At 47.2% G+C, this 27,136-nt stretch overlaps 1 protein-coding gene across 1 annotated transcript; it reads left to right on the top strand.

The window, feature by feature from the left end:
- On the top strand, positions 1 to 27,136 carry LOC126644677 (golgin subfamily B member 1-like). The gene is given in 23 exon segments (XM_050324297.1): positions 1 to 58; positions 569 to 665; positions 1,078 to 1,230; positions 1,521 to 1,667; positions 4,387 to 4,545; positions 5,057 to 5,179; positions 5,617 to 5,730; positions 6,536 to 6,802; positions 6,804 to 6,942; positions 7,616 to 7,707; positions 7,998 to 8,094; positions 10,009 to 10,082; positions 10,971 to 13,458; positions 13,461 to 16,008; positions 16,833 to 18,783; positions 20,161 to 20,339; positions 21,022 to 21,187; positions 21,816 to 21,947; positions 22,852 to 23,010; positions 23,148 to 23,245; positions 23,871 to 24,005; positions 25,413 to 25,518; positions 25,893 to 27,136. Coding segments are annotated over 22 exon segments (9,552 nt in total). The 5' UTR covers positions 1 to 58; positions 569 to 575; the 3' UTR covers positions 26,028 to 27,136.

Below are 27,136 nucleotides of genomic sequence, written 5' to 3'. Positions count from 1 at the left end.
TTTTCACTTCCGCTTGCTGGATCAGTTTGGCTCCTGAATTTCAAGGAAAGGAAAGAAGGTATGCTGAGCAGCAGCCAGGCAATGTGTGCTCTCTCCAGACTGTCTCCCTGTGCCAGGGTCCTGCCCTGTCCCATATGTGACGTGCAGAGGTCTCATCATCTCTCGAATGCGACGCAAATGCATCTGCTTAGCGAAAAATCAGGGCTGAATTCATCATTCCCACTCCTTATGAGCAGAAAGCTGCTTCTGGGTATTTACAGACCACATTTGACCTGTAAATGTCATTGATAAGAAAGATCAAGAATGAACTGTGAGGATGACTTGACGTGTGGTACAAAGATATATTTGTAGATCGTACGTGTAGAGTGGCGAAGAAATCGCTACCGAAGAAATCACTGCTTTTGTTGTCGGGATCATTCCTTGATTCCTGAGGTTTCACTTCAGCTTTTCTCTCTTCCCTGCAAGCCTGGTCGCTGCTGTGACATTCGAGACCAGCATGGAGGGAACTTATTCTTTTCAGCAGTTTGGACTGTGTGTAACTGTGTCCTGACTCTTGCTTTTGTTTTAGGCTGAAGATGCTGAGCCGTTTGTCGGGTTTAGCGAGCACAGTCTTACAGGAGCTGTCAGGGGAGGATGGAGATGCAGTTACTGAACCCTCCACTGCTGTAAGTACAGCCTTATCTAAAGACTGTCAGTTCTTGCTGACAGTTTGGGGAGTGTGATTCATTAGAGTGCTGGGAGAACTGCCTCCTGCTTCTTCCTCGCTGACTACACCGGGCTGTCATTCTGTTGCTTTTCCTACATTCCTCACCTCTCAAGTCAGCACTTTTGTGAGGCAGACCATCACCTCATCATGAACTGTGGTGTTCAGCAAGGTACTCTTTGTTTTTGTGTACTGGCTCATGGATACCCTGAGCTTTCCTCCTGGTTTCACCTCACTATACAGTCATGAAACATCTGCAGGGACCAGAGTGCAGCGTTCAGGAGTGGAGCTGAAGGTACCATTTGGATGCTCTGCTGCAAGCTGTTAATAGTTTGGTTTTTTTATCCTTCAGAGCACTTGTTTCACTGTTTCAGGTCCAAGCTTTGGAGCCAGAAGCAGAAAGCATGGAGGGGGCACCCGAGGAGCTGCTGGAGCGCCTGGCCCAAACAGAAAGGCTGGTGGTTCAGCTGAAGGATTTGATCCGAGAAAAGGATGCTCTGCTCCAGGAAAAGGAAACTGCACTCAAGGTATCATTTCCTTCTCTGGGGAGCGAGAGTAAAACACTGCTTCAGCTTTCTCTGCAAGCCAGTCTCTGGTTTTTTATGAACTCTGTCCCTGGGAGGAAGTGCTGGGGTAGAAGCTACGATTTCGATCTGTGTGGTGTTTCAGAACAAGTTTGTTTTGGGGATGTGTTTTAAATACTGTTACTGTGGGGGGAGGGCTGGAGAGAGAATGACAGACCTGCAAGTGGAGTAACTTCTCCAGGTGGTGACAGCAGGAGGCTGAGGTGCAGTCAGTTTGTGTCCTTCTCTTCCAGGAGGAGCGAGAGGCTGCGGATGCGAAGCTGATGAAGCTGAAACTTCAGGCCAAGGCCAAACTGGCCACTCTGAACAAACGCATCGAGGAGCTGACAGGGAAAGGAGCACCTACACAGGCCTCATCAGAGGAGCAGGAGCATCCCAAGGTCAGGAGAACAGGGCCACTTAAAAAAATGGAGCTTCCACTGGTAACCTGGGAGTGCTGATGTTTCAGGTCCCAGTGAGCCAGCAGGTCCTGTTTGTGTTGTTATCAAGATGTTCAGAGTCCCATCAGGGATGTCTGTGCCTGTGCTGATCTGTCCAGCTTCCCTGTAACTGCAGATGCCCTTGGAGTGCTCCACTTGATCTCCTCAAGGGCAGTTTCCCTTGCAGAGCTCTGTTAATCCATCGTGGCCAAGGTGTTTTCCTGCAGGAACTGTGGGTCTGTCTGAGTGTTACCTGTCGTGTGAGTATTGCAAAGGTTGGCTGGAGTGAAAGAACAAGGAGATTAAAAGATTAAAACTAAAAGGCAGTTACTTAAATATTAAAAAGTAAATAAATAAATATGAATATGCTTTCCAGCCACGTAACTTCCTGAGCCACCACAAAGTTTTATGGGTGACAAGCCACGATTTTGTAATGCTAAATAAAAACTGAGGGCAACCAAGACATTAAAGAAGCTGCCAGCTACCAGCTGGAAGCTCCCATTGGAGCTGGTAGTTTTTGAAAACTTAATGCTGACCACACAGTTTTCTTCAAAAAAAGTTAGTGATATTAAGTGATGGAAATGGGATAGAAGCCCGAACAGAATGCAAGACGTCAGATGATGTTCATTCAACGGGAGAAGGTAAAGGTTAGTTCAGACACTGAAAAAAAAAATTAAAATATTATAGGAGACATTAAAAGGTGAGTGTGAGAGCTGTCAGGTGAGAGGTGACCACTAATGGAGTGAAGGTTGGTTCTGTGACTTATGATGACTATTTTTGATTGAGAGCATCATAAAATCCTGGCTGCAGAGGCCGTGGAGGCTGCTCAGCTGTGTCACTTGGCGTTGTTCTCCTGCTGCTGAGGCTCTTTTTTAAGCTTATCCACCTGCAGGATGTGTGTGTGACAGCTGTGTGCTGCCAGGTTATTTGGTGTAGACTTGCTATTGTGAGTGTTCTTGCTTCAAAATTCAGATTTCTCAGTTGAGGAACGTGTTGTGTGTTCTCATTTGGAATCAGGGGAGAGAAATCCTGGGAGCAGCAAAGGACTTTCTGTTCTCCTGTCAGATTGTCAGCTGCACTTATGAGACATTTGAGTGTCTTGGTTGGTTAGCCAAGCAGTGTCACAGAGGAAACATTTCATTCTATAATTGTATGAGAAAGGTGAGCCCCAAGAAAGTGGGAGAACTATGAAAGTGAGAGTCTAGTGCAGGTGAGTGGATGAGTGTAAATCAGCCAGTAAGGAAAATGGCCTTTTAATTAGTGGAATGAGGTCGTGGGGCAGTCTCCAGTGGACATGGGATGGACCAGAGCCTTGTTTGGTTCAGGTCAGAACACAGTTTGAGTGAAAATATATTAGGGCAGTTACCTGCAATATTATGGATTTGACCCAGAAAACACTTTCTAAATTCTTTCCTGTAAGGTTAGACCTACTGAGAACCCACCAAGTCCTTAATTCACACTTATTTTTCCCCAAGTAGATGCTCTCTTGAGTAATGGTGGTGTTTCCTGGACAGATACCCTGTCATTTGAAGATGAAAAATTTAGATTAGGGTTGCATGTTGTGCTGAGGTGTAGAACATTAGCAGAGGGCTGGGTTTTTTTCCTCTCCATGGTGTGGGCACTAGGGGAAGGCTGTGTTTGAAATATCTAATTAGTAATATTACTTTCTGAGCTTTTAGGGGAGTGTCTTATTTTGAGAAGCATGGGAATGTCAGCTTGTATCATTCTATGAGTTAACATTTGTGTACAGAACAACTGAGGCTCCTGTGAAACTTTAAAAGGGGGGGTAAAGATAAATTATGTTCAGATACAAGAGCTCATACATTTTGGACAAACATAACATTGAAACCCTGAGCTGGGGGAGCTTTGTGGCTGTGCTGTTCTCCTCAGCTGGGGCACTTTGTGCAAGGACTTCATAAGAAGCTTTTCCAAATTCGACCAGAAAAGTCTCAAAATCCTGCGAGTTAATTCCAAGGAAGCAAATTAATCCACTCATCTTGGCCCCCTGGCAAGTGCTCTGTCCCAGCATTAGAAGTTATGTCTGTCTATCCCTGGCTTCTTAGAGCTTCCTGCATTTCTGTTCTGCCTTTTCTGTCCTGTTCTATTTCTAATTTAAGCACAATTAAAGCTCTCTTGTCTTGTCTGGTTGTTCTACCAAAGACCATCTCTGTAGGGGAAATCTCTTTGTCACGTGGAGAATATTCTTCCATATCAATTTAAAAAATGTTTTTATTTCTGGTATTAAAGACATCTGTGATGTTAAAAAACCTCCCAAATCAAGGTGGTCGTACTGTAAATTATGTATTAAATTATTAGTTGTATATTATTAAATACATAACTAGTAAATGGTGTATTTAATAATCTAATTTACCTTAATTTATATGGTAAGCAGTCACGGACAATTAGCTGTATCAAGTGATTTGACACTTCCCCATTAAAGGGAAAATAAAGCATATTGTGCACATCTACACAGAAACAGGGAAAATAGTTACTTAACACAGGACAACTTCATTTAAGGAAATGTAAAGTTAAGGAACAAAGCAATGGAGCAGAAATAAGCACCTGGTTAGGAGTCAAGAGTGCAGGAGCATTCTAGTTCAGCTTTCTTTTAAATTAACCTGTAATATTGACAAATTTACTTTCTTCTCTTTATCTTCTTCCCGGTTCTTTCCTCCTGCAGTGTCAGAATAATGAAAATACGAGCCAAGGGCACGGGGAGGAAGTGGAAGCGCTGAAAGAGCAGCTGAGGGAGCGAGAGGAGGCTGTTCAGGACCTGAAGGAACAGCTGGCTCTAGCCAGAGGGAATCTGGAAGATGCTGAAATCAAGTATGCAACACAGGTACACGAGTTTGTTCATCAGTCTGTGTGCTTCCCACCCCACCACTCACACCAGCATGATAGAAAATAGAACAGTGTTTACACAGCTGGTCTTTAATTCCTTTGCCCTCTATTTTTTCAGTTTTGTTCTTCCTCAAATCACCCAGGTCCATCCATTTCCATGACTTTAGCTCCTCCTCTAAATATTCCATGAGTCGTTCCCAATCCCCAAATGCTCTTCACTTGCTCCCCATAGTCCATTCCTCTTGAGTTGGAATTTGGGTTCTCCCCTGCCTGCACTTTCTGTTCTGTGATGAGCTTTGCAGTAACTGGGGAGTTACTGTGTTAATTAAATAGTAATCATACATTTTATTGTTCTGCATATTTGTAGATGAAAGTCTATGCTTTTTGCTTCGTGGGATCTGAAATATTATCAGTTATTATACACATATCAGTGGGATAAAGACACCGTGTCAGGCTCATCACCTTGTTGGCTTTTTTCTTTTTTTTTATTTTATGGCTTATGTTTTCAGCTGAGATCCCTGCAGGAGGTGGTTCAGGAGAAGGAAGCTCTCCTGGAAGAGCAGAGGCACCAGCATCAAGCTGAATTGCTCAAGATGATGGCCCAGTCAGATCTGGAAGTAGAGATGCAACAGGTACATAAAAAAATCTTTTTACAGGAGGAGGAAGGAAAAGGAATTTTTACCAGAAGACACCCTGAGAGAGCAGTTCACATTAAAGTAACTCAGAAGGGGTGAGAAGAGAGATGAGATGATTGTTTGGAGTTTTTTGGAATGCTAGTTTAGGCTTCGGGTCCTAGCTTCAATCTGCTGTTGTGCTATCAAGCTGAAAAGAAGGAAAACAGTTTAAAAAAAGGTGTTTTAAATCGTTGAGCTCCACTTCTGTATTTGGGAAGCAAACGGGGAGCTCTCCCTGCCGCACCAGAATTGGTGTCAACAAAGATGAAGCGATTCAGGCTGTTAAAGTAGCTGTGTTATGAAAACCAGGGGTGTGGGTGAAAGCAGGGAATTTATCTGCCCTTCCTGTGGGAGCCTCCCCAGTCCTGGAAGAGCCTCTTTTGTCTCTCCCCCAGAACCTGCGCACGCTGCAGAGGAAGCTGGAGGAGCAGGAGGCAGCTCTGCTGGGCAGAACTCAGGTGGTGGAGCTGCTGCAGCAGGAGCTGCACTCTGCTGAACAACAAAACCAGGTGGTCGTGCTTTTTATGGCTTTGCTCTCACAAGTGTGTGGTGGAGGGTGCCTTTGTCAGAAGCTTGGAGATTCCCAGGTTGGGTTGTTCTTGGTGCCAGGTTTCTGTCCTGAAATCACCTCAGGTCAGGTGTCAGAGCTTGCAGTTGTGTGTGCACAGCTCAGCTGCCATCTGGAGTGAGCCAGGCTCTGGGCAGGTGGGCAGGGACTGCATCTCTCCATACCCCCCCTCCTCACTGGACTTTCCAAGCCACCAATGACACGAAGTTTGCCAAAGGCAGAAGTTCCTGGACTGCAGGATCCAGGCCAGAGCAGAGCAGAAACAGATATTGCTCAGTGTGTCTTGCTGATCTGCTGGCACAACCTCTGGGGTGGGATTTGCTCTCACTCGTGTCATTTTAGAGCACGAAGAGGATGAGATCAACTCTGGGCATACATGACCCTCTCGAGACAGGGTTTAGTACACAACCTCTTAAAAGGTTGCTTTCTCCTAAAAGAGAACTCGTGGCCATTGTTATGTTGCTTCTTTTGTCTGAATTCCCCCTCCACTAAATCAAGACTCATCTTTTCTTCACCAGAATGACAAGGAGTTGTTTCTCCCAGCGTTGCTTTCTTGCAATTTGCAAACAGTAGGGCCATTTCTATTTGTCAGAAGGAGATTTCTGACCTATTTGTTTCGTTCTTTCTGCTACTCAGAGGCTTTAAAAGGATCTGAGGAAGGAAATCTTCAAGTATAATTCAAGTACTTTGCTTTCTCAAGGTGTCGAGCGAGTCGAGAGATTAAATTAATTTGTGTCACTTTACAGACGCTCCTGGCTCAGTGCCAGAAGATGGAAGTGGATCTGAGCTCCGTGAGGAACGTGCTGGATGCAGAGAGACAGGAATCTCGGGATCTCAGGGAGAAGATGGAGCTGGAACTCGCTGAGAGGAAGCTGTCCTGCCACCGCCTGCAGGAGGAGGTGCAGCATCTCTCGGAGCAGCTGGAGGAGGCAGGGAGAGCACGAGCTGAGCTGGAGGTGAAGCAGAAAGACCTGGAGCAGGAACACAGCCTGGAGGTGGAAGAGAAAAAGCAGCAGACTCAGCTGTCTGCTGGTGGCTGAGCAGGAGCTGCAGCGTGGCCGTGCTGCCCTCCTGGCTGAGAACAGCCAGCTGAAGCAGGAGCTCGACCGGCTTCTGGTGGCATCTGCAGAACGCGGAGCTGCAGCCTCCAGGGGTGAGCAGGTTCTCAGAAACCTGAGCTTCCTTGGGTTTGCCTTCTCTTTTTGGCTTTGTTTTTATAATTGCTAACCCTAAAACTAGGAATGGCTTGGGATAACAATTCCTGATTGCACAGGGACGTAGGACTGGTGGTGCCGTCCCAAAGCGAGGGGACCTGGTGTGATCCCACCACTCTGTGGTTGGCAGCTGCAAGAGGAGGAGCAGAAGAGCAGGGCAGCAAATGTGGTTCCTTCCTTCCTTCCTTCCTTCCTTGGATACTGGCCCAGCCTCTTGTCTCTTTAGGCTTATGGATTTTTTTGATCCAGTCGTATTTTTGTAGTTGATTTTTATGAACCTGTTGGATCTTTTCCATCAACTTACAGAAGTCCTTTTTAGATGTGCCACATTCTTCAGAGTCGGAATTTCTACTGAAATTTTAAGTAAAACAACCAAGAGAAGCAAATGATGCTATTTTCTCCCTAGACCTGGATTAAAACTAATAACATTAATCTTGCCTCAAGCTCTTATTTCAGATTGATTTTTCTTCCAGCTGCTTTATGGTCCAAAACTGAAGCAATGATTAAGAGAGAAGGGATCTCATAAACTACTGTGCATGTGTGTAACTTGGATGCAGTTCAGCAAAAAAAAGACCAGAACACACCTTAACTCTCCTTTTTCCCCTCCATCAGATGAACTTGTACAGAAATCTGAAGAATTTTCCTGCTGCCAGAATGAGCTGAAATCCCAGTCCCAGGTGCAGGACTCTGAACTGGAGCAGCAGGTGTGATATTTTCATATGATTTTCATGAAATTTTCCCATGTGTTGAGGAACTAAAACCAAATTAAATGTTTAGAATTCCTTTTTTTTTTTATCATGCATTGCTTGAGAAAGGCTCTTCTTGGTTCTCAGACATGTTCTGACTGTGGAAAGCCTAAGAAGAAGTAGGAGTTTGTTTGAGTAATTTTAAAGTTGCCAATTGATTTTTTTTTTTTTTTAAGATCAAAGACTTAATGTGTTTTTATAAACTGTATTGAATTTTATCTTTCTCCCCTCATCCTGTGTTTCACCAGGATAAATCAACTTCACAGGAAAAAATAATAGATCAGGAAGATCAGGATGAGACTTCATTCCTACCCACAGAAAACTTGGAAAGGCAGAAGACTGAAGGTTGTATGATTACCTTACCTATGTTAATGTCCTTAAAATATTTAAACATTATTCTAGAATTAGACTGTACCACTTCAGTTATATCTTGAGTAGCAGTTTCCCCCTTGTACAAAATGCTGACAAGCCTGCAGGTGGCACTTCTAAGGGGGCTTATTTTTGGTGGCTTTTGCTGAAATAATAAAGGGCCCATACATATGCCAGATATAAAAATAACCCAGACAATGAAACTGGTTTCGAGTGTCTGGGCATGTGGACTGGTAGCAGCAATATCACCATGCTGGCAGAATTATTATTATTATTATTATTATTATATAGCAGTGGATTCCCTCAAGTGTTTCCTTCAGGCTCTGCTGCATTATAACCTTAGACTGCCTTGATTTTTCCAGGAAGAGATTCCTTTTTCTCCCTGTCACTCAAAGACAGCACCTCCTTGTAAGAATCCTGATGGGAGAATAATCAATCACCAATAACCCAGATCCCTGCAGTTCTGGAACATCTCCTGTCTCTCTTTGTGTTCCATAATCTCAGAGAGGCAGGTCTGTGATGGGACTTCAGGACATCATTTAGAACCATGGAATGGTTTGGGTTGGAAGGAACTCATCAAGATCATCCAGTCCACCCCTCCTGCCCTGGGCAGGGATGGGTCAGGGTTTTGGAACCCCATCCAGCTTGACCTTGAGCATGTCCATTGATGGGGCAGCTGACAGCTTCTCTGGGCACCCCAAAGAGAAGCAAGCCCTCTTGAAAGGCTGCAAATAAAGCCTCCTTGAAGCCTTCTCCAGGCTCAACAACCCCCATTCCCTCAGCCTTTTCTTCATGGGTGATACATTCCAGCCCTCTGATCGTTTTTGTGGTTTCCTCTGGACTCACTCCAGCATTTCCAAGTCTCTCCTGTGCTGGGGGACCCCAGAACTGTGCCCAGTGCTCCGGGTGGGGTCTCACCAGAGCGAAAATGAGGGTGAGAATCATCTCCCATGCCCAGGGTGTGGTGGGCTTTGTGGGCTGCAGGCAGACACTGTCAGCTCCTGTCCAGTTTCCAGTTCCCCAGGATCTCCAGGTCCTTCTCCACAGCCTTCTCTCAAGGTCCCAGCACTTTGCAGGACACCCCTTACTGCTGGTTCTCCTTGTGACTGCTGAGCACACGACACAGAAATCCAGCTTTGAATCTGATGCCGTGCCCTGAGTTATGGTCGAGGGTATCAAAAATGCACCTGGAAAACTTTCATCAGCTCTCTTAAAAAAGCAGCTCCTTCCTCCTGAAAGGAATTCCACCTGAAAAATGCAGTGGAATGTGAAAAATGCAGTGGAATGTGAAAAATGACAACACGACATTGTTGTCGTGTTACTTAAAAACATCTTTCCCAATGCACGTTTAGCTGTGTATTTACTTCAAAACAAGGGGTTTTTTATTGTAATTTTTTTCAGTGGGTGTGCTGAACACTTGGTTATGGACCTTTTTTTTTTTCAGATTTTAAACGTGGAGAGATGTAATTTCTTTCAAAACCCCCCACCAAAATATTAATGAAGCATATAAAAAGTCATCATCCCTAACTCAAATAGAATGAAGTAAGGATTTATAATATAATAAGGAATTACAGTACCCTTTTATTTTGCAATTTCTGACAACTTTCAAGCAGACTCAACAAATGCTTTCATTTATCTTTGTCTATATGACAACAATTGTTCTTTTCCAAAAGGGGCTTAAAACAGCACGTTGTTTTGGTGGTTTGCCTCTTAAAAACAAACAAACAACCAAACACACATTATCCAGTGACAGTGTTTTATATATCCACCACGTAAATGTATACTAACCAGCCACATGTCCTTTCTCTAAAGCTCCTGAAAGGATACCCTGTCGCTATCCAAAGCAGAATCTTAATTTTCACAGACTTTTTTTGTGTCTGAATGTTTCAGAAATATCACATTCGCAGCTGGTTCTCCAGGAGCCTCGACAGGAAGCTGTGATCATCACAGAAGATGCAAAACAGGTAAGGATTAAGCAGCTGAAATAAGCTAAAACTAAAATAGGTCAAGGACTGGCCTTAAAAATACCTAAGCTGTCGTGGCCTTTTTTTATAAATCCTCTTTGGTAAGTTATTATTAACTGGATTAGCGATGGGAGACAGATCTAGGTTCCAAATACTGCTTGCACTGGGTTTGTATCAGACTGTTTCCCTTTGCTGGCTGTCTGGATCTCTTGTGTCCTTCCCCCACCTAATCCATATTTGTGCTATTTTTCCACCTCTTGTGAGTTGGTTCTTGGGCAAGACCGTGGGCTGAGCTGAGACAGATCTCGGGAAGCAATTCCTGCCCATTCCCACTGCCCTGAGAGTGGGGGCTGGAGATGGTGTGACTGTCAGTGCCCTGTAGTTACAGCCAATGTTAATTCTGAGCACTTAATTCTGTTTTCTCAGTCGTTTCCATTGTTGGGTTGGGGGGGGTTGTACTGACTCCTGGTTCTTTATCTGCTCAAGCAGCGAGGCAAACACTGACAGACACACGAAAACTTTAAATTACTTTAAAAGCCCCAAAGAGTTGATTTTTTTTTTTAAATTATTTTTTTATTTTTAACATCCTGTAACCTGAAGGGTTTGTTGCATCACTGCAGCAGCCTTTCAGAGCAGCTCTCCTTTCAGTGGTTGCCCTCCAAACTGCTGAACAGCCTTTACCACGTGGTGTGTTGCCTTATTGATCCACACTTGCTGTGGAGAATTTGGGACTGCTTTTCTTTTGTAATCTGTTTTTGGGGGATAGGAGGAAACCGATGCTCAAGAGAGGGGGCATCCTTAAGCTACAAAATGTGGAGAGCAGATACTTCCAGAAGTGACCCTTTCCTGAGATTCCAAGGAAAATTGACACCTGCTCTTTTCTTTCAGGCAGGAACAGATAGCTTTCCCAACGGAAGCTTTCCCAAGCAGCTCGCTGAGGAAAGTTGTTCGCCTGGAATTCCAGAATATTTGGCTGCAGAGAAACACAAAGAGCTGTCAGTTTTGCTGTTGGAACTGAAAGAAGCCCAAGAAGAAATAGATTTTCTGAAAAACCAGCTCAAGGGCCCCTCTGGGCAAATTTCTACAGGCAGCCAAACAGGAGAAGAGGCCAACCAGCTGGAAGAGAATTCCCAGATCCAGCGTGTGGAGAGGGAAGAGCAGAAGGTTTCAGATACACAGAGTGAGTTACAGAGAGAAGCAGAAATGCAGCAAATTGACCTCTTTCAGGAAAGCAGACTCAGTCTCCAAGAAGAGCCCCAGGGGAGTCCTGTCTCCTGCAGGGGTGAGGGAGAGGCAATCCAAGGAATCTCCACAGCAGATCCAGAGCCTGGCGCCTCTCAGTCTCAGGAGCTGGTAAAGTTACAAAACCAAATTGCAGAACTGCAAATAATTCTTCAGAAATCGGAAGAATCCTTTAAGAAAGACCTAGGAGAAAAAAGTGCAGAAATAAATAGGCTAAACCAGCTGGCAGAGGAATACAGGAAAAAAATAGAGGATTCTGACAGTGCATTTTGTGTCTTGGCTGAAGAACGAGATCGGCTCCTGTGTCAGGTGAAGGAACTTCCTACCATAACAGAGCTGAAAGAGCAAATGAAGCAACTTGAGGAAGATCTGGCCCTGTCAGAAAAGCAGAGGCTGTCTGACAGTCAAAGCAGTCTTCTGAGAGAACAAATCCAGAGCCTCAAAAATGAATTTAAATCCAAGGATATAAAAATCGAAGCTCTGCAAAAAGACCTGGACGAAGCACAGCTTCAGCTTTCTGACCAGGACGCACAACTGAAGGATCTGAGAAGCCAGATGGAGATGAAGGAACGTGAAGTACTCAATCTAGAACAGCTTTTGAGGAAGAACACGGCAGAGATGGAAGAGCTTTCCCACGAGTTAACCTCGAAGGGGCACGAAGCAGCAAGCCTGGAACAGCTCGTGGCTGAGCACACCAGGTCCATAGAGGGCCTGCAACAAGCCTTGCTGGAGAAGGACCGACAAATGACGGAGCTCAGCATCAGCATGTCCGAGAAAATGGTCCTGCTGAACGAAGAGAAGTTTGCTCTGGGAAATGAGCTGAAGAGCCTGAAAGAGCAGGCGAGCCTGTTGTTAAAAGAGCAGCAAGGAAAAGACCGACACGTGGGAGCGAAAGATGAGTGTCTGAAATGCGGGACACCTGAGCAGCAGAACGAGGCAGAAGCAGCAAATAAAGAAAGTGAAGAATTAGTGAATCAAGTGGAACTCCTGAGGAAAGAAAACGAGCAAGTAAAGCGGAAGCTGCAGGCGGCGCTTGTGAACAGGAAGGAGCTCCTGAAGAAGGTCAGCACGTTGGAGAGTGAATTAGCACAGCGGAGCAGGGAGCAAGGATCAGAAACCTCGGTGGCTCAGGCAGCTGCAGGGGGAGAAAATATGAGAAGCACGATCAGCAGAGAAGCGAGTCTGGAAAACCAGCCCAGTGAGGAGTATCTGATTCAGCTGCTTTCTGAAAAGGAGTCAGAGTTGCGGAGCGTCCGGAAGGACCTGCGGGATAAAGAAACTGCTGAAGCACAACTGCAGGCAGTGATTGAGGAGATGAGGCAAAGCTTGCAAGGTAAGGCAGACACTGTTTCAGTTAAAGATGAAGTCGTGGAGCATCAGACAATTGCTGACAAAGTAACTGAAACCAAGGAAAGCCCGGAAGATTATGAAGAAAACGAAAAACCGAGCTCGGCAGCCACAAATCTGGAAGAAGACCAGAAGTCTGCCCTGAAAGAAAGGATTTCGGTCCTCGAACAAGAAAAAGAACAGCTTCAAAAAAAACTTCAGGAAGCCCTGGCATCTCGCAGAGACACTATAAAAAAGGCTCAGGAGAAAGACAGGCATCACAGAGAACAGCTGAAACAGCAGAAAGATGATTACAACATCCTGCAAGAACAATTTGATCAACAGAGCAAAGAGAAGGAGAGCATCCAAACCCAGCTCAGACAACTCCAGGAACAGAAAGGACCAGCAGAGGGTGTTCTTGGGAGTCAAGGTGGATTGGATTCCTCGTGCATGGAAGCAGAAAATACAACAAGTAGCAAGCTTGTACAAGCTGCAGATGTTTCTGAGGAAGAGTTTAAAAAACACCTGGAGAAACTGCAGGTGGAGAAAGAGGAATTGGAACGTAGCGTCAGACACACGCAAAGCGAACTTGCTTGCAAGTCAGAATTAGTCTTTGATTTGCAACAGCACATAGCACAGTTGTTTCTGGAGATAGAAGGGCTGAAGAGAAGCTCTGAGCAAGCTGAGGCTAAGGCAGCAAGTGTTCAGATGGAACTGGAGGAGAGAGAAGCGAAAATTTCCACGGAGGCCAGTCTGGAAGACTGGAAAGCCCTCGTGCACCAAAAGGATGAAGAAATGGAATCCTTAACTTGCAGTTAAAGGAGAAGAGCAAAGCTCTCAGTGATGTGCAGGCACAGCTGCTGGAAAAGGAGGATTTAGTCCAAAGCCTGTGTGGTCAGTTAGAAGCTCAGGCTCAGGTGCATGAGGAGCAAAGCAAGAGACTGCAGACAGAGCTGCTGGAAATTCAGGAGAAGCAAGAGGACAGTGAAGAAGCAGCTAAACAGAAGAATCAAATGCAGAGAAAGCTGCAAGCTGCACTTATCTCGAGAAAAGAGGCACTAAAGGAGACCAAATCTCTAAAAGAGGAGCTGGCTAATGCTAAAGCTACTATTGACAGTCTTTCTGTCCAGCTGGTAAATATGGAAAGCCAAATCTGTGGCTATGTTAAAGAAACAGATGCTTTAACAGAAAAGTTGGTGTGCCTCACTGGAGAGAGAGAAAAACTGATTGCAGAAGTTGATAAAGCCCTTGTGGAAAATCAGAATCTTGATGGATGCTGTAAAAACCTAACACTGACTCTGGATAGAGTCGTTGCAGAGAAGGAGCAGCTGGAGAAGGAGATGGAATCGCTGAGGTGCTCTCAAGCCATCGAGAGCTCTGAGTGGCAGGAGAAGTACAAGGAGCTCCAGGGGGAGTACGAAACTCTGCTGCAGTCCTACGAGAACGCGAGCAACGAGGCCGAGCGCATTCAGCGCGTGCTGGAAACCGTTAGGCAGGAAAAGCAGGACATTTTCGGGAAGCTGAAAAGCGCCGAAGCCAAACAGGAGGAAACGGATAAGCAGCTGCAGGAAGCTGGGCAGGAAATGGAGGGGATGAAGGAGAAAATGAGGAAATTCGCGAAATCAAAGCAGCAAAAGATCCTGGAACTGGAGGAGGAGAATGAGAAGCTTAGAGCAGAGATGCATTTGACAGGTGGGGAGCCAGCCAGGAGCGGAGAGGTCGTGATAAATGCTAGCCTGAAAGAAGATCTGGAGTGCTGCAGGAGGGAATGCCGGTCTCTTTCTGCTCAGCTGGAGGCAGTGATGGCTGAAAAGGAGTCTCTTAATCAAGAGGTCACAGACTTAAAGGGTCTTTTGCAGTTAACAGAATCTAAACTGAAGGAAAGCAGAGAACTTGTAGACGGGTACGTTGCTCAGAAGACAACTGGCAAAGAAACAAATGAGGCAGTTGCTACACCCCCACCCCCACCCCCACTGGAAAGGTCTGAAAATGGAGTGGAAATAACTTTTAAAGCAGAGTCTTCTCCTGCAGAGCTGAAACAGGAGGTGTTTGAAGGTGGCAGCCCCTGTGAGGATCCTGGCACCTACAGGCAGCAGATTGCTGAGCTCACCAAGCGGATTGTGGAGCTGGAGGGTGACAGAAGGGCTTCAGAGCAACAGCTGGGTCACATCCATATGTGTTTGGAGGCTTTAGCAGGTGAGAAAAGGGCTTTGGAGTGCCAGGTGGAAGAGAAAGCCCGTGAAGTGAACGCTCTGCAGGCCACAGTGGCAAAGATGGAGCAGACGGTCCAGAAAGCCACCGATGACCTCGCCAGGATGACGGAGCTGAAGGAGGCGCTGGAGGCCGAGAAGGATGACTTGGAAGAAAGGCTCATGAATCAGCTGGCAGAGCTGAATGGAAGCATCGGGAACTATCAGCAGGATGCAACAGACTTTCAGATGAAAAATGACCAGCTGAAGGAGGAGCTTCGGAGTTTGCAGAGAGCAGTGCGGGAACTGGAGGAGGAGAAGAGTCAGATGGCAAAGGAGAGAAGCAAAGTGAGTTCAGAGAAGCAAACGGAATCTGTAGAAAAGCTGAAGTGCAGTTGGAGGGGAGAGAGCAGCACACACGTGAAGGAGCTTCAAGAACTGCTGAAACAGAAACAGCAGGAGATCAAGCAGCTGCAGAAGGACTGCATTAAAAGCCAGGAGAAAACCAGTAGTTTAGAAAGAACTGTTAAAGCTCTGGAGTTTCTGCAGAGTGAGACTCAGAAAGAGGTAGAAGTAGCCAAAGAGACTTCAGCAAAAGCAGCTGAAGACACCAAGAAAGCCCAGGCAGAGCTGGCTCTCTGCAGGGTGGTGCTGGATGACACGCAGAGCGAGGCTGCCAGGGTGCTGGCAGAGAGCGTCAAGGTGAAAGAAGAGCTGCAGGCGAACAAAGAGAACGTTAAACTTCAAATGAAGAAAAAGGACGAGGACTTCGAGAGAAGGCTGGAACAGGAGAAAGACAAGCACTCCAAGGAAGTGAAAAACATGGAAGAGAAGCTGGCAGCTTTGCAGAGGGAGAAGGAGCGTGTGGAAACAGCCATTGGTGATCTGCAAGACTCCCTGAAGACCAAAGATCGGGAAGCCAAGCAGCTGGAAGGCAGTCTAAACAAAGCACTGGCCCAGCTTGCAGCCTTCACCAGGAGCATGTCTTCCCTTCAGGATGACAGGGACAGAGTGATAGACGAGTCAAAGACCTGGGAAAAGAAATTCACTGAAACTATTCAGAAGAAGGAGGAAGAAATACGCTCGAAAGAGGAGACCTGCGTTGTGCTACAGGACCAGCTGAAGGAGATGACCACACGTGTGGAAGAGCTCCAGGCTCAAATATCCAGGTAAAGAAGCTGTGTCAGGGGAGGGTTAGGCTGGAGATCAGGGAAAGGTTGCTGTGTATTTGTTGGCTGCACAAGGACACGAGGAGATTGGCACCCTAAAATATTCCTCCTTCCTGACATTCTATTTAATTTAATAGAATTAAATCTATTCTCTGTGACAAGCACTCACCATCTGAGCACTGCCTAGAGCCTTTAATAATCTGAAATTTGAAAGAGTTTCTTTTGCATGGAGTTGTTGCATTGAGAGGTCGAGAGAGCGTTGATAATTCCATTTTAATTCCAATTTAATTCCACGTAATTCCAATTTAATCCCCAAATAAATTTTGAGAGAGAGAGATGGAAGCTCTGGAAACAAACCAAAATGTACATCTGTGGATTTCCAAAATTCAAAACCAAACCGTTCTTACCTAAGTAAAATTGTTCTGTGAAGTTTATATGAAATGGACACCAAAGTTTATATGAAAACAGCAGCTTCATTGGGGAGATTGTTTTGTATTGTTACATACAATGGAGAAGGATTGTAAGGAAAAGGAGGTGATAACATTCAATGTTTAAGCCCCTCAGTTTTTTTCAATATTACGATGTGAACAACTTTAAAAAAATAATATATTGCCCTGGCACCACCCCCTTCAGACAGCAGTGCAGTCAGAACTTTAAAAGATGCCTTGAGTTTTACACAGAGGGATATTTCCAACTTGCTTTCTTCAAGCAAAGACTACTTCTGTAGCTTTTCTAAACTAGCATAAAGCCAGTGCTGCTGTGCACTTGGATACTGAGATAACGTCACGAAATTTTTGACCAGCCTTTATCTTTTGTGCTTTCAGGCTGGAACGCAGCAGGCAAGACTTGGAGTCTGACTGCAGGAAGGAGATTCAGCAGCATCAAAAGACGTGCGAAACGTTGCAGGAGGAAAAAAAAGAGCTTTTGGCTCGGCTGGAAGGGTCTCAGGAACTGTACAGCAAGTCCCAGAACGAGCAGCAGGAACTGGAGTCAGAAATCAGCAGCCTGAGAGACCAGCTGGCTGACCTACAGAACTCCCTCACCAAATGTGAGCTGGCCAGGGAAGAGCTGGGGAGTGTGGTCAAGCAGCAAGAGAGCAGCATCCTGAATTATAAATTCAGCTGTGAACAGCTTGAAGCCGACCTGCGGGCTTCCAAGGAGCTCACAAACAAGTTGCACGAGGAAACCGGCGCGAAAGATCAGAAGATCGTGAGTTTGTTGTCTGCCAAAGAAGAGGCAGTGATGGCTGCTCTGTCCGAATTACAGCAGCAACATTCCGAAGAGATTAAAGAGCTGGAGCGTAGGCTAAGCAAGGAGGAAGAAGAGAAAAAAGCCTTGGAAAACGAGAAGAACAAATTTCTTGGCAAACTCGATCGCCTCACCGAAAAGATGAACGTGAGCAGAGAAGAAAGCAAGAGGCAGAAGGCCCAACTGGACTCCTTCACCAAGTCCATGTCATCCCTGCAGGACGACCGAGACCGCATCCTGAGGGACTACAAGCAGCTCGAGGAGCGTCATCTTGCCGTCATCTTGGAAAAGGACCAGCTAATCCAAGAGGCTGCTGCCGAAAACAACAACCTCAAGGAAGAGATGAGAGGTTTCCACAGCCGGATGGACGACCTCAACTCGGAGAACGCCAAGCTGAACGCGGAGCTGGTGAGGTACAGAGAAGACCTGAACCAAGTCATTTCAATAAAGGACTCCCAGCAGAAGCAGCTTCTCAAAGCGCAACTTCAGCGGATCCAGAGTCTGGAAAACGAGAAGGCGGCCGTAGAAACGCAGCTGAAAGAGTCCGAGCACGCTCAGGACGAGCTCAGGAAGTGCGTGGAAGGCTTGAGGGAGGATAAAGCCAGCATGTCTCAGGAGATTGAAACCCTCAGGTCCTCTCTGTCCCGGCTGCAGGGTGAGATGGCAGCGCTGCGGGAGGGGAGTCCCATCGTGGAGTGTCAGGCAGAGCTGAAGGCCCGAGAGGAGGAGGCCCAAGAACTGAGTCACAAGCTTTCCCTCTCCCAGAAAAGAATAGCTGAACTCGAGGGGGAACTAGGGTGTGTTCAGAGGGAGGCAGCCAAGAGGGTGGGAGAGGCTGAGGACAGGCTTCGGAAGGAACTGAAGCACCTGCATCACGATGCGGGGATAATGAGGAACGAGACGGAGACGGCCGAGGAAAGAGTAGCGGAGTTGGCACGGGACTTAATGGAAATGGAGCAGAAACTGCTCGCGGTCACGGATGAAAACAAAGATCTCAGAGCTCAAATCCAGTCTTTCGGGAGGTCCATGAGCTCTCTTCAGGACAGCCGGGACCAGGCCAATGAAGAGCTTCGTGTTTTGAAGCAGAAATACTCTGCAGACTTAGAGGAGCAAAAGAGTCTGGTGCAGAACCTTCAGAAACAGGTGGCTCAGCTGCAAGAGGAGCAACATTCCACTGCCAGGGACCGAGACACAGCGAGGTGTGAACTGATGGAACTGCAGAAAGCCACTGATGAGAGAGGTTTCTTGGCCCAGATTGAGAGACTGAATGAGCAGCTCAGAGCCAAAGACGCCGAGCTCCTCCGTTTGTCTTCGGAACTGGAAGGCTCTTCCAGCCAGGTCAGATCTTTCTCCAAGGCTATGGCCAGTCTGCAGAACGAGCGAGACCGTCTGCTGAACGAGCTGGACAAAGCACAGAAGGTGGAAGAAGCGAAACAACAAACAGAAGGGAGCGCTTCCAGCACCCCCTCGGAAGTGCAGAGCCTGAAGAAGGCCCTGTCCTCCTTGCAGAATGACAGGGACAGAGTAGTAAGTTCTCTCTTCCTGCTTCTTACTTAAAAGCGCCGTGGGAGGTTTGGATCTTCGGGTCTTTTGAATTCAGCACAGTTAGATGTGGTGATTGGGGGTGTGACACAGAGATCACTGTCTTTGTGAAATCACAGAGCAGTTGAGGTTGAAAGGGTCTTCTGTAGTCTGACCCCCTACCCTGCACAAAGTCAGCTGTTTGCCCTGGCCAATGTCCAGTTGGATTTTGAATATCTCCATCGGTAGATATTCCACAACCTCTCTGGCCAGCCTGTTTTTTTCATGTATCTGGAGGTGGTTTCCAGAATCAGGAACGGAGATAAAGCTGACCAGACTGAAATTCCTCTTTTTTGCCCTTCTACTACATAGGGTGGCATTTGCTCTCTTCCAACCTTAAGGAACCTTTTGCAGTCACCATGACATTTCAGAGGGGATGGAGTTGCCTCCCACTGGCCTTAGCATTTGTGGGCACTCTCCACCAGATCCCATGGATTCGGTGTGGACCATCCGTGTTATTGTGCTGAAATATGGAAGCTGTGATTTCACTGTGAACTCCACAGAGAGGTTTCTCTTGTTAGCTTGGGTGAAAACATGAAATCATGGAAATCAGGTCCCTGTTAACCTGCTTAGTTCACCCCTGTGCCAGCTGATGCCTTTGATTTGCCTTGGATTTTTAAGAGAGGCTTGAGTCATCTCCTCCACCTGGCAGCTGATTTTCAGGGCAGGCACAAGACATTGCAGCTTCCCTTCAGACATCCTTGCCTACACACTGGATGTGTCTGTGCAGTCTCTGACACTGCACAGCCCAGCAAGTTTGAGTTCTCTTTGCTGGTCAGAAAACAGACTTTGACTCTCACTCTTCCCACTGCCACTCACTGAAGTAGTTCCCTGTCTCCAGAGTCCATCACACCTTCTCATCTTCCAAAACCAACTGCAGTGATGGATGTGTGATGACAACTTATTTCTAATTCCAGCCTGAGTGGAACTGGGGAGCCAAAAGGATTTTAGTTCCTCAGTTCCCCGGTTGACAGTAAATACCAACTTCAGGAGTTAACGCTTAACCAGCTCCATCTGCCTGGCTTTGTTTTCCTCTAAAGAAGAGAATCAATATTGCAGGCTGGAGTCTTTGTTAATGCATGTCAGGGCTCAAAACTCACTGATCTCATTGCCAATAGAATTCTCTGAGGGTCTTTTTTTCTGAGCTGTTTTTAGTGCCCTGCTGTACTTGCTGATTGAGTTTCCAGTTTCTCCGTTCTCTGAACGTGACTTTTTTATTTTCCTCCAAACGCCACGGCAAGAAACGCTCTTCAACAATTCCAAGGAATAAACCCAGCTGCTGGCTGAGCTGTCACCCCCACTGATGTCTCCCTTTCGTTGCAGGTGAGGGAGCTGAAGAACCTGCAGCAGCAGTACATCCTGGTGGGGATGGAAGCCGCCGAGAACTCTCGCCTGAAGGCCCAGCTGCAGGAGTGGCAGCAAGAGGCAGACAGACAGCTCAGGCTGCAGGAGCAGCTGAAGCAAGAAGGGGTTGTGTGCCAGCAGGAGCTCCAGCAGCTCAGGTGTGTTGGTCTGCTCCCTGCCCAGGGTGTTTTTGCTTCACTCCAAGAGCAGAGGGAGCGCTGAGAGCCTCAGCCTGGGCCGTACAAAGTGCCACCAGGTCACTCTGCCCTGACCTGGACTGGGCACACATTTTCCTCCCCCAGCTTCTGCCTCTGGGATCACAGCCCAGCAGCTTGGAGGGTAACACCTGTGTGAAATAAATCAATGACCTTTTAGTTTTTATTTCCTTTATTCAGTGGTGGTGGTCGGTGTCATCTGATGGGCTGTGTCTTTTGTTGGAACTCGTGTGTGTAATCACAGATCTCTCCATTCCGAGCTGCTGCTGAGCAACTCTTTATTATCCCAGTGATGTCATAGTTTAGAAAATGCTCATTTTGTTATGACTGCCCAATCCTTTGTTTCACTTTTCTCGGTCTTCTTTTTATTTAAAAAAGCCTGTAATTCAAATCTAGTCAAATTGTCCTCTCCAACTGGAGTAAAACTAGTCAGGCATATCCTCTCTTCTAAAAACAGAGGAAAATCCTTTCAGCTACCTCAGAGACACATCTGTACAGAAAGATCAAAACAATGGGGCTGGGAACACCAAAAGTGTGAGGATGGAACATTCTGCAGGGTTGTGCAGCTGGATATAAGTGGTGCTGGTCACCCCCTGATTAATTTCCCTCCTGTTGTGCTGGGCAGACAGGAGAAGAGCACCTGGGAGAAGCAGAGCAGCAGCATGAAGGAGCAGTACCTGATGGCCATGGCAGAGAAGGACAAGCAGCTGAGCCACCTACAAAAAATCACCCAGGAAATGAGGCTGCCCTACAGCAACTCTCCAACTGCAGAGGAGCAGCACCAAACCAAGGTGGGTGGAAAGGCACGAATTCTTTGCTACAAGGAAATGTGAGGCTTGAAATTGAGCCAGAGGAGGGTGTGTGTGGCCTGTTATCCAGCTCCTCCAGGCTCACTGTTGGAGGTGGTTGTGGGGCCTCTGAAGGCAGTACCACCAATCTAACTTGGGTCGTTGAAAATTGGAGAAATGATGGCATAGCCTTATGTGCTCTTCCCTGAGTTCATTGTTCACAATATTTCAAGGAAGTGGGTCGAAGAAAACAGGGCTTCCCAGGCACCTTCAGAGCAGTAGGAACTTCTCAGGGGTCTCTCTGGTTGTTTCAGAATTGCTTCTTGCACCGGTTTTGAATCTGAGATCTTTTCTCATTCACGTGCCCTTTTTTCTTCCTTCCTCTATTGTTTAAGACAACTTTTGAGAAGGACCCATCACATGTGCGAGCTCAGTGAGCTTTCCTAGCTGGATTTTCAGGTGGCTCTCAGGATATTTCTGTTTATTCCCCATTTGCTCTTTTGCCTGAGCAGGTCAAGTTCCAGGTCTGGGAATAATATTGGGTTTGACCTCGGAATACTGAACAGAGAGGACTGACACAAGAGTGATTGTCACACATGCAATATATTTTTCACTGTTCTTTCCTTGGCAGATTCCTCCAGAAGTCTCGAAAGGGGACTTTTCAAGCCTGGAAACAGAGATGAAACATCTCCAGGCCCAGCTGAGTGACAGCCTGAAAGAACTGCACCAAAAAGAGCTCAGAATTCAGCAGTTAAACAGCAAGGTACTGATCATATCCCATATGTGCTTGCAGTCTTCTTGGGATGAGGAATGTGGGAAGGCTGGAATAGGGTTCAGGGAGCAGGAATGAATCTGTCCTTGTTGGCATTCAGTGAATAACCCAAAATCAGAAATACATCTCTCAACAGAGCAGTGTTGGAACCACACTGATGCGTTTGCTGTTACCCAGCAGGGTAAATGGCAGGGTCTGAATCAGCAGCTTTTCTGCCACTGAATTTTAGGGCCCTTTCTCCTAAGTGACCAGAGGGAGAAAGAAGGAGGGAAGAGGACAGGGGAGAGAGGACAGAGAGAGGGGACAGTGGAAGCCGTGTGGGGGGAGAGGAAGACAAGGTAGAGGGACCTGAGAGCAAGACCACATGAAGAGAGTTGTTTCCAGGTTCCTTGTCTATTGTTTGGAAGTATTTCCTCTCCTCCTGCTTTCTGGGCTGCTGAAGGAACTCCCTCTTTGGGAAGGCAAGCTTGTCACCTTTGCTGCCTGCCAGCCTGAAACAGTTCCTCTGTCTCAGTGGGGAATCACAGTCGGTCGATTCCCACCCTGAAAATGGGAGACCCAGAATTTACCCATCCTCAGAAAGAGAGTTGCCTTCAAGGAGGAAGTGAGGAAATAAACTCATAACTTACTGGTGATATTTCTGAAAGGTTTAGGTGAATCTCAGCACTGGGCATGCAGTGTTCTGTACAGCATGTGGTGTTTTGGGGGCTCCTGTTCTGGGAACTTCGGCCACGAGCTACCCTTGGGCATTATCACTGGTCTTTGGACCTTGGTGATGGGCAGTGTGACAGCTCCATGTTCTCTACAGAATTCTTACCCTTCAGTTACACAAAGTAAAAATGTTACTTTCACAAAACTCAGTTCTTCACTTGGCATTGTTGTGTTCTGTTCTCAGCTGTCTCAGGTGTTCGAGGAGAAAAACGCCCTCTCCCTGCAGCTGCGCGGGAGCGGCCGCAGCGTCTGCGAGAGCCACCAGCACTACAGCGAGGTGCTGAACCGCTGCCTGGTGCTCGAGAGGCAGCTGCAGGAGCTGCAGGCTGCAGACAAGGGCGTGGTAAGGGCTTGGTGCAGGCCAGGGGGACGCTTAAACTGCGGGTGGTGGCTCTGCTGAGGGTGCGGCGTGGCGGCTGTGTCCGTCCCCTTTGCTCGGCGTGGTCTGCAGGACACTCCTGCCTTCTTTCTTTCTTTCAGGAGCTCTTTGCAACAGATGCTGCTCCAGGAGCCCCCCAGGAGAAGAACGAGCAGCAGAGAGGCAGTTACACACCTGAACTGCAGGAGCTGCAGCTGAGGTAAAAAAAAAAAAGCCTGAGGAAATAGGGGTGGGAATGTTGATGTTGATGGGGGGCTCGGGGCTAGTGATGAGTTAGGGCTGTTACTCTGTGTAGGGAAAACTCAGTGGCACACTGGGATCTTGTGAACTTGGAGGAACTTTGCCTGCACTGGGCAGCTGTGGTTAGTTATCTCTTTGGATGGAGCTTCAAAAAAACCACAGTGGCAACATGCAGCAGCAGTGCCAGCCAGACCTGGATCTGCTGGGCTGCATCCTCAGTGTCTGCTGTGGTTGTATCAGGGGTTCTGGTCTCCAGGCTGTAGCCTGAGAGTGTCTGGAACTGAGACCTGGCACATGATTCCTCATAACCTGCTGGAACTAAGATCCAGCACCTGGTTCCTCATATCCTTTCAAAATAATTTTCAGAAGGTGAGCACAGCCAAGGAATTCCTTCCTGATGTGAAACAGAAGCTTTAAGGAATTTATCTTCTCTCGTGCTTTCCAAATAATTGAAATGTTATTAAAGACAACGAAGTCTTCTGTGAGAGGTGGGAGGTAATTTGAGTCTGTTCACATCAGGGTATGCAACAGAAACAGAAGAGTGCCCAAATTTTTTTGGCATGTGCTTGGTTGTTTTCTGCCAGGTTGTCTGAAACAGAGCATTTACACAGCAGCACAAAGCAGGATCTGAGGTATCTGGAGGAGCAGCTGGAGGAGGAACGGGACCGTCGCCTCGCTGCAGAGGAGGCACTTTCTGCGGCCCAGGATCAGATCAGGAGGTGAGGCAGCTGAAACAAACAAGCACTGTCACCACAGCAGTGTGATGGCTCCAGCTCTGTTCTTCATCTGCACTTCATCCCATCCTTCTGTCAGAGGGGGGCACAGAAACAGCTGCACTGTGTTGTGGCACTGAATCACAGAGAGGTTGAGGTTGGAAGGGGTCTCCAGGGACCATCTTGGCCAAGCCCCTGCTCAAACAGGGCTCCCTAGAGCCAGTTGCCCAGGACCATGTGCAGATGGCAGTTGAATATTTCCAAGGGGGAAGACTTCACAACCTCCCTGGGCGACTCATGTGGTGCTCAGTCACCTGTACTGCAAAAAAAAAGCGTTCTGGGGAGTTCAGGAAATTCAGTTCTTCAACTGTAGGCAGATAGAATCAGATAAATGACAAGACATTAAGATAAATTCTGTCTAGAAATGAGATGGTAGCTTTCTCGATTGGAGAAATTAACTACTGGAAAATATAATTTGGAGACTGGGAACAGGCAGAAGAGGAGTTCTCATGCTCCCAGGGAATTTGTCTCCTCAGTAAGCACCTGTCTGTCCTGCAGAAAACAGTCTCGACTCGAAGAATTGTCACTCAATTTTAATGTATTGCCAGTTAACAGAAACTTTTCATTAATTTGGTTATTAAGAAACAGTTACACAGTGAGGAAAAAAATGCTTTCCCCCACCTTTCCCAGGCTCAACTTCAGCCTAGACTCCTCTCCTCCCCCCTCTGCAGTACCCAGGCACGTTCAAACTTCTTGTTTCTCCTCATTAGCTGTGGAGGTGGATTTTTCACATGACCTGACTGTAGGCACTTAAACTGTGCATTTCCATTTTGTAGTTCAAAAAAAAACAATGGCTTGCTTTCTGGCATGCTTGCTGATCTGACCAAAAAATAGCCATCTGTGTGGGGGAATTCTGGATGCAGTTCCCTGATAATTGCTACACAGCTTGGACAAGTGTAGCTCCTTCTGGCACTGAAGTCTTCTCAAGCCTCCTGTAGCTGATCTCACTGACAAATGGTAGCCCCAGGACGTGGCTGTGCTGCCTCTGCCACTAGAAAACACTTACCAAGAACCAACACTGCTGCAACCAGAGCTGGTTATTCCAAAATAACCTCACAGAATTTCCACCAGGCAGTTGTGTCCTCTGCCCTGGCTCCTTTCAAGTCCCACCGTGAAATTCCGCTTGAAGGGTCGATTCCTGCCGGGGTTGGGTTGCCCAATCCTTTTGCTCAGCGTGAGCTCCAAGGCACCCCAGCTGTACAAATGGAACCAGCTGTTGTCCAGTGAGGCCAGGGCGTGCCTGTGGGGGGTCGATTCCTTTTTGGGGAAATACGTCCTTTCCTGAGCTCGGTGACAATCTTGGTTTGGGGGCATCATAAGGAAGTGAATTAATTATCCTGTTTGTTGTGGCAGGTTGCAGTCAAGTGAGTGGGCGTCCTCCTCAAGTACCAGCATTGATGTGGCTCCAGGTCATGAGCACTCCTTGCTGATCGACTCCATGGATAACAATTCCAGCAGAGTAAGAACTTTACATTCCCAGCTGTCGATTATGTAAGCCCTGATGAATCCAAGAAACTGGGAACCTACAGCAGCTAAAATCCTTCTGTGGGCACACCCAAATCTGTCAGGGGCTGGCTGGGTTTTGGCTCTTGCCTTGCTCTGTCTTCCATGCTGGAGGCAGAATTGGATAGGGGGTGCTTCCTGGAAAACCTGCAGAGAGCAGGGGAAGGAGAGCGTTTCATGAGGATTAACCTAGAGGAGGTGGGACCTGCCAGTGTAATGACTTTGGGAAGGTTTATGCTTATTAGCTTAAAGTTATCTTCGTGGTCTGGGTGAAGGGGGCTGGGGACACCACCATTCCTTGCACTGACTGGTCTCTCCTGGCTCTTCCAGACCCGGAATACCCTCGGACTGCGCCGCCTGTTACGCTCTCTCTTCCGTTCCCGGACCCACCTGCCTCTGCTGGTGGCCACATATCTGCTTGCCCTCCACGTCCTGCTCTTCCTGTGCTTTACAGGCCACCTGTGAGCAGGAGGGACGGGCCCTCTGTGTGCACTGAGGGCCTGCATTCCCTGCTGATGGGCAGCACTTCTCCCAGCTGCCGCCTCCTCCTTTCCCAAAGCAGCCCTGGAGCAGCAGCTGGGTGCTGCTGTCAGCTGCTCCCAGGATATTTTGCCATTCCCTCGCTGTCTCTGCAGGAGTGGTTCGTTTTCTGAGCCAGGGTCCTGCTGCAAACATCGAGGGCAGCGTCTGCTCCCGTACCTGGAAGCAGAACCACTCATTTTAGGTAGTGTTGTGCCGTGGTAGGAGTCAGAAAAATATTCCTGAGTTGCTGCAGTGCTTCAGCACTTCCTAGAGCTGCAGAATCTTCCCTCCCTTAGGCTGAATCCATGAATGGAGTTGGGGAAAGCCTGGAGCTGGATGTAAGACACAGAACTGTCTTCCCTTTCTTCCATCCCTCAGTGCTGTCTGAAAGGCACATCCTAAGGAATTGTGAGCACTTTTAAGGAACGTGAACCTTCAAATTGCGTTTCCTGCTCGGTTGTATCTCCTGTTGAAGAAAGGCCAAAATTGGTCTTATCTGGCCCCTGCAGAGCATTCCATTTAAAAGCAGTCATGTCTGCCCTGGCAAGCCTGGAAAATAACGCCAGGAATTTAGTTATTTAAAAGGAATAGGGAGCAAGAAACTTTGTAGCTCTTCAGTTAAAAACCTTGCTATCTGTGGCATTTGTCCACCTCTGACAGTGGAAGGTGCTGGTTTACCAACAGAAACAAGAGCAGCCCTGCTCCTGCATTCTCATCCACTGGCCCCTTGGCACGAGACTGACCCAAACAGTCGCATTTTTCCCATGGGAAAGAGGTAGTTCTTTTGATATTGCTGGCAAAACCAGGCTGCTCTGGGCCAGTGCACAAAGCCCTTTTTGAGGATGGATTGTGGTTTCATCAGCAGCTCAAGCAGCTGGATCTCTGGCAGGCCCAGGGCACTGGCACTACGTCCCCAGCTGTGCCCTGTCCGTGACTATGGGTGTGGATTTCCTCCAACTACATGAAATTCAGTGACCAAATACTTTGCCTGTAGCTTCCTGGGGCGTGAGCTCCTGTATATATATATAATAAAGTTTATTTTTCAGATGGAA

The sequence above is a fragment of the Myiozetetes cayanensis genome, unplaced genomic scaffold (assembly GCF_022539395.1).
Source record: "Myiozetetes cayanensis isolate MyiCay16 unplaced genomic scaffold, myiCay2020 scf3, whole genome shotgun sequence".
NCBI classification, from domain to species: domain Eukaryota; kingdom Metazoa; phylum Chordata; class Aves; order Passeriformes; family Tyrannidae; genus Myiozetetes; species Myiozetetes cayanensis.
The sequence above is the reverse complement of the archived record's forward strand: the minus strand, read 5'-3'. Positions and strand labels throughout refer to the sequence as shown.